Source organism: Prosopis cineraria, unplaced genomic scaffold (genome assembly GCF_029017545.1).
Source record: "Prosopis cineraria cultivar Desert tree isolate PC_DT_omini unplaced genomic scaffold, ASM2901754v1 PC1, whole genome shotgun sequence".
Taxonomy (NCBI): domain Eukaryota; kingdom Viridiplantae; phylum Streptophyta; class Magnoliopsida; order Fabales; family Fabaceae; genus Prosopis; species Prosopis cineraria.
Window position 1 is genome coordinate 11,791,992 of NW_026555332.1, and position 6,937 is coordinate 11,798,928.

At 33.3% G+C, this 6,937-nt stretch overlaps 1 protein-coding gene across 1 annotated transcript; it reads left to right on the plus strand.

Moving 5' to 3' along the window:
- The first annotated feature begins 208 nt into the window (after positions 1-208).
- On the plus strand, positions 209-2,911 carry LOC129307173 (ran-binding protein 1 homolog b-like). Its single transcript, XM_054948060.1, has 4 exons — positions 209-451; positions 551-702; positions 795-920; positions 2,252-2,911. The coding sequence occupies exons 1-4, from the start codon at positions 303-305 to the stop codon at positions 2,536-2,538; spliced, it is 714 nt and encodes a 237-aa protein (XP_054804035.1). The 5' UTR covers positions 209-302; the 3' UTR covers positions 2,539-2,911.
- The last annotated feature ends 4,026 nt before the right edge of the window (positions 2,912-6,937 follow it).

Genomic DNA, 6,937 nt, shown 5'->3' on the forward strand with positions numbered 1-6,937 from the left:
ATGATTGGATGTAAAAAAAAAAAAATATTTTCTTTCCATTTGTATTTTTATTATTATTTATATTTGATTTACTTCCCAAAAAAAGAAAGATCTGAACCTGAACCGTTGGTCGGCCGACATCAAATAATTGAACAACGTGGCAATCATCTGACCGTTAAAGCTGATGACTGCGTTCTATTCCAGCTGAACTCCATATAACGCTTGGGTTGGTTGCTTTCCTTTTCCACTCCGCCAGCCCTGCTCCGTCACTGATCACTTCCGACTCTAACCCTAGCGGGAAATTGTTTCTACCAAATCCCAGCATGTCCAGCGCCGATCCCGAACACCGTGAAGAGGAGGAGGCCCCCGCCGGCGAGGATGAGGACACCGGAGCTCAAGTTGCTCCGATTGTTAAACTTGAGGAAGTCGCCGTCTCCACCGGCGAAGAAGACGAAGATGTTCTTCTTGACTTGTAAGAAAAATAATTATGTAGTTTTCCCCTTCTCCTATTTGTTATTAGGGTTTTGGCCATTTAGTTGCTGAAATTCTAGGTATTTTTGCTCAATTGTAGGAAATCGAAGCTTTATCGATTCGATAAGGATGGGAATCAGTGGAAGGAGCGAGGCGCGGGTACTGTGAAATTTCTGAAGCACAAGGTTACTGGAAAAGTTAGACTCGTGATGAGGCAATCTAAGACCCTCAAGATCTGCGCTAATCATCTCAGTAAGTGTGCTTCTTAATGCGTCTTATTTTCAGTTTTGTTGCCGTTTTATTTTCTTGTGATCAATGCCGTGTTTTCTTTTTATCCCTTGCAGTTGTACCATCAATGACGGTGCAAGAACACGCTGGGAACGAAAAATCTTGCGTTTGGCACGCGAGGGATTATGCTGATGGTGAACTGAAGGATGAACTCTTCTGCATTCGATTTGCGTCAATTGAAAGTATGCTTGTGTATTTACGCTATGTAAAATTCAATTTGAACCATCTCGTGAATGCTTTACTAATATATGTTGCAAACAGTCCTAGTTGATTTTGTTATTTGTGTGTGACGAGGATAGTCACTCAGATATATATACTTCTGAAAATGTAATCTTTGATTAATTGTGGTAACAATCGTATTCTTCCTCCTTTGCATTGTTATGGTTGAAAAAGTGATATTGTGGTTGACGATCTTAGTGGGTTAATATGTAATTATATAGATCAAGTTCCTAAGAGGCTTCAACTTGTCATTCTGCTGTATTCTTGATATCCCATGAATGAACTGCCCACATTGGATGTGTGATTTTGTTACCCCTCAACACCAAAAAAACCAAACTGTGTAATCTTTATGTGGAATTTTTTTTTTTTTTTTGTTAAATGTTTGCCTGAGTTTGAAATTTTATGCTACGTTTTGTTGGTTGATAATCAAGTGAAAATTGTTAGTAGAACTATTTGCTTTATATTCTATTTCATAGATTCGTAGATTTCTCTAGTTAATGTCACAACTGACAACTTGGTTTTTCATGTTGTCTATATGATTTCGTCTTTGAGGTTCTGTTATTCAGCGTTCCCCCTTACGGAAGAAAACTAATTCAAAGGTCTATAAGCAGGTTGCTTTCTATTTCTTTTGTGGTTCACTACAATAAGATGAATGTTGAGGTCTTGGATATTAAATTCTGATACTCTTAAGTTGATCATAATGATGGTCTCAATGCATCAGAAGAGGACAACGGATTTGTTTTATAATCAATTTAATTAGGGTTGATACTTCTTAGAAGCCTTGTGTGCTAGTGCGTGATTTCAAGATATCATCTGGGTCCTAGTTGACATATGGTGCACATCTTTACCTTCTCATACATCACACTGTCACCTGCTTATGCATTGATGTGCAAACTTTCTAGAGTTGCAAGCCTCACCCTTTTCTTATGTTTGCAAGAGTTCATTTTACTGCCTTGGTGTCAGGAACTGAAATGTTTTATGATCACATTCAAATTGAGAGTCTATGAAGGGTATTATGTTCCTTGCGTAGTGATCTGCATGATCTATGTAATGACGTGCTCAAATTTTAGCTTACTTCTTTTTTCCCCTGGTTTTTTCTGTACTCTCCGCAGTGTAACAATGGCATGGATGAGGCCGGGGTATTGAATATCGAATGTTTTTATGATATAAATATTTCTTTTGATCCTGACAAGAGTGTACGCAAGAATATAATGTTTTGCATTACCACTCTAAAGTACAATTGTAGCTTGTATCCGCATGTACTCACTGGTGTTTTTTTTTTCTTCTCCACTAGATTGCAAAACCTTTATGGAAATGTTCCAAGAGGTTGCTGAATCCCAGAAGAGTAATGAGGAAAACAAGGATGCAACTGCTGCTGCTGGTCTTCTTGAGAACTTAAGTGTTGGCGAGAAGGCAGAGGCAGAAAAGAAAGATACAGAGAATAAAGATGCCGAGAAGAAAGAGACAGGGAAGGGAGACGCCGAGAAGAAGGAGACAGCGAAGGAAGATGCCGAAAAGAAAGAGACAGAGAAGAAAGACGTGGGAGAGAAAGGTGAAGGGACTTCATCGTCATCAACTTGAGACAAGTATAATCTTTTCGTATTTGATTATTTCCCGCTACTTAGGAACATGACAAGGCGTGGTGGTTCCTCTTTTCTTCCCTCATCTTGGGATATTCAGTCTTTGGATTGTGTCTGTCATGGAGAAATGCTATTGAGCGGTCTGTTTTAACTGGAGTCTATTCCAGGAGTTTGATTCAGTTTTAAATTGTCGAGGGTTGTGCTTCTGGGATCTGGGAGTTCACTAGTTTTAGTTTTATTTGTTGCTAGTTTTTGAATCATGTCAGTTGGGAGGTTTCAGTCGGGAAACTAGCCAAGAGTATAAACACAGGGTTTCTGGATACGAAATTGTTTGATTTGCACATTTTTTCATGAGTTGATTCCATGTGGTACAATCACATGCGCCGCCATGATTTCTTCCTGTTCTGCGCTGATATGCCTGACATTGACCCTTTGTGAAAATGGGCCTAGTGAGAAAGCACTAAGCCTCCGTTAGCATTAGCGTCCGGCTTGGCGCTGCGGTAAAGCAGCATTAGCATCGGGCTCTCTCTTTTCAGCAAGATTCGTATTTTTATGTGAAGTAAACGTTCCCACATTATTTGCTCCTTCATGCCGCATTATATGTAAGATATTTTTTTTTTTAAAAGCCTTAGATAATTGTTATAATTGTTTATTAAACTGTACCCTCTATTTTATTTATTATCTGTTTGAAAAAACATAATGATTAAAATTTTAATTATGATTACTAAAGTATTTATATAGAGTATTTAATAAGAATAAAATAAAGGTGGTGTAAATTTTTTTAATAAATTAATGTTTTAATTAATATTTTTTTTAAATTGTGAAGTAGTTGCCTGTATCTTATTTGATTTGTAAATAGTGTAGTTATTACTTACAAAGCTTAACTAGCAACATAAACTATCTTGGGTTTCAATAAGAAATGAGACCATAGAAACACACACACAGTCCATTTTATGTAACTAAATTCAATAAAAAGTTTAATATTTGCTATATTTTTTATTATGGTCATTTTAATTTTTAGTTGAGTTTTTTATGACAACTATTATTTGCAAACCTTTGAAATGTTTTTTTTTTAGGACAAATTTTTTTTTTTTTCAAATACACAAAGATGAAGATAGCTTAATTTGACCCTCTTTAGAAAAAAATAACAAGATTAAACATTCTTGTATTTATAAGATTAAATAATATTGATAAGTTTTCATTGATATGGTTTAGTAGATCAGAAACATGGAAAAGAATATAATTATTTGTTCAAAATAGGTCAAACACGGCCCATAATTATTTGATTTTCACTAATATGCTTTATCGGTAATATATATTATTGTGGATTAAAAACATGAAAACAAAAATATAATCATTTGTTCAAAACAGATCAAACACAGGCTGTAAAAATTCTTAGACATCTTAATTTATCATAAAGAATTAAATATCCCTCTATAATGAAAGTTATTGGTTTACATTCATCTTCTTACAAGAAAGCTTGGCAATAAGACTAGTTTGCAGAGGCACAAAATTGAATTGCACATGTTGGGACATCTCTTGCAGAAAAGTGCACTTGTTAGAAAAATAAGAAAGCAATATGTAAATATTATCTTAACTCCTTTGCCCACCAAGAAAAGGAAGGAATTATTTTGAAAAGGGGAGAGATATGAGGACATGTGTGCATGATTTAACTCAGTTAGTTAAAAGTTAAAATCATTTAATTCATCATAGAAGATATATTTGTGGATTAATTTATGTAAAATGTTTTAATAATATATTTGTTCTGTAAATAAAACAAATCACCTTTAATTAATTTTATAAATGAATCATATTTTAAAATATTTAAAAATTTCATTCATAATTTATAAAAATTATATTTTTTATGACCAATATTTACTCACAAGAAAGTAGAAAGAACATTGAGATCAAGTTTGAATTTCAGCAACTCCGCTCCTAGCTTTATATTCCTCAGACACGTGTGAGAAGACTACTGCTCCAACTATGGGCTGTGCTTGAAGCCTTGCTCTTGTAGCTCTCTTTCACCCTGTGGCTTTCCAAATTGGAATTATATTTTCAAGGATTGCCATAAAAAGTGCCTGCTAGGTATCTCCACTTGTTTCTCACCAGTTGAGATACCCTCAGGATGACATTCTCCTTTTAATGTAAACTTAATTTAATAATATGTTTGCTCATTTCCATAACATAAATATATTTGGTCATTATTGAGAGGGAAAAAAAAAACAAGAAGAAATTCTATAGAAGAATGAATTGGCCCTGTTTGCTTCATTGGGATTTGGTCTCCAGAAAAAAAAAAGGATGAGAAAAGAAACACTTATCTTGTTTTTTTTATGTATAAACCATCCAGTATTCTGAGATATTTTGGGTTCATTGTCCGTCTCAGACTAATCTAGAACCCCTGCGAAGAGATGTTATAATGGTAGAGGAGTATCGATGGGACGATCTTTTTGAGGTTTCATTAATTATCGCGTCTGTCACTTTTCAGGATTCGAACCCTCAATTTGAGGAATGCCAATAGTAGCTCTTGCCAGCTCTACTGAGCGCCCATTGGTAAAAAAAAAAAAAAAAAAACTTATCTTGTTTGGTTGACAAGAATTTAGCTCATTAGGAATTAAATTTTGAGAGAGTATGGAATTGGATTCCAAGCCTTAGGCCAAGGAAAATTTTATTTTCATAGAAAAAATTTTCTCCTGGCCAAAATACTTTTTTTGTGGTCCTTCAATGTCTAGTATCTCTCTTCTTGGCTAAGCAACCTAGCATAGCATTGTCATTGTCCATTGCCGGTCCTCATCATTGTCCTCGTCATCTTCTCTAGCGAGCACTATCAATTGTTGCTGGAGTGACATGGTTGTGGGGTTGGGTTCAGTGGTTCTGGGATTCAAAGAAGGAAAATAAATAAATAAATAAATAAATAAAGATCACGATATTAAGGGCCGGTTTGTTTTTTATTTTAAAAAATTATTTTTTTATTTTTGAAAATAAAAAATTTTAAAAACTTGTTTCAATAAGTATTTTTCATTTAATTGTTTTTAAAAATGTTTTCGCTTTTTGTTCTTTTTTTAAAAAAAAAACAACCCCAAGCTGTTTTCATTTTTTTTTTGTTTTTAAAATATACTAAATTTGATTATTAAAAATTAGGCTAAGTTATATATTACTTCCTGAATTTTGAATCACATATACATAACCTTCTTAACTTTTAAAACTTTACAATGAACTCCTATCAACTTTTATATTTATACAGATAACTCTATATGATTAATCCTATATATTAGTTACCTATATATAACTTAAAATTTAAGGGTTATTTGTATATCAATAAACGTTTGGAAGCTTAAATACACACAAAAATAAAGTTTAAGGAGATATATAATTAATGACTAAGGGTTATTTGCATAAACCTGAAAGCTCAAGAAAATTTATTTAGAGTCGGTAATTAGGGATGTTGGGCTTATTTGGATTGGGCTAAAAATGTCCTGCCCTCTTAAAAAAATACATATTGTCAAGCCCAACATTAACTTTTTTCGGCTTGGTTTGGGTTTAGCCAAAATTACTAACTTTATATACATATGTAGAACAAAAAATTTTAGTAGTTGGGCTTATTTGAGTTAGTTCATTCAGATTGAACTTAAAATATGCTACCTTTTAAAAAAGTTCATATTGCTAAACTTGGCCTTAACTTTTTCTGAGCAGGTTTGAGTTGACCCGTTGAGCTTAGCTTGAATTACCAATTCTAGGTTTATTATTAAGGTTTAAAGGTTAAGAGAGGTATTTGTACATAGTTCAAAGTTTAAGGAAGTTCTATATAATTTAGCCAATAGTTACCTTGACTAATTTATATTATTGATCATCAACACTAACTATCTATAACCATCACTATTAATCTATTTTTTAATTCTAATTTTTTTTAAAAAAATTGAGATAATAAAATGGATTATCAGTTAATTTATTTTGAAAAATAATTTTAAAAACTACATTACAAAATAGTTTTTAAAAGCAAAACATGAGAACAGCAAGCAAACATGCCCTGAACCTGTGGATTTGGGTTCAGTGGGTCTAGGGTTCGAAGAAGGAGATTGACCAACGTCGAAGCTGTGGGGTTCAGGTTCGGGTTCGATGGTTTGGGATTTGAAGAATATATCTAAGGCCTTACTTAGTGACTGATTCAAAGAAGAATACAAATTTGCATGATTTTAAATAGTTGATTGATTACAAGTTTACGTGATTTTACACCATGCATTGTTGATTGTGTTAAATTGCTGCCGATGAACATCGAAGAAGGCAAAACAGTATGAAAGTTTTAATTAAATTAATTAATTAATTACTTCAAAAAAAATTTACCAATTTTTTCTGTTATATCAAACATACTTTCAAACTTAATCCCTGTTCTTTTTCTAGTGTTA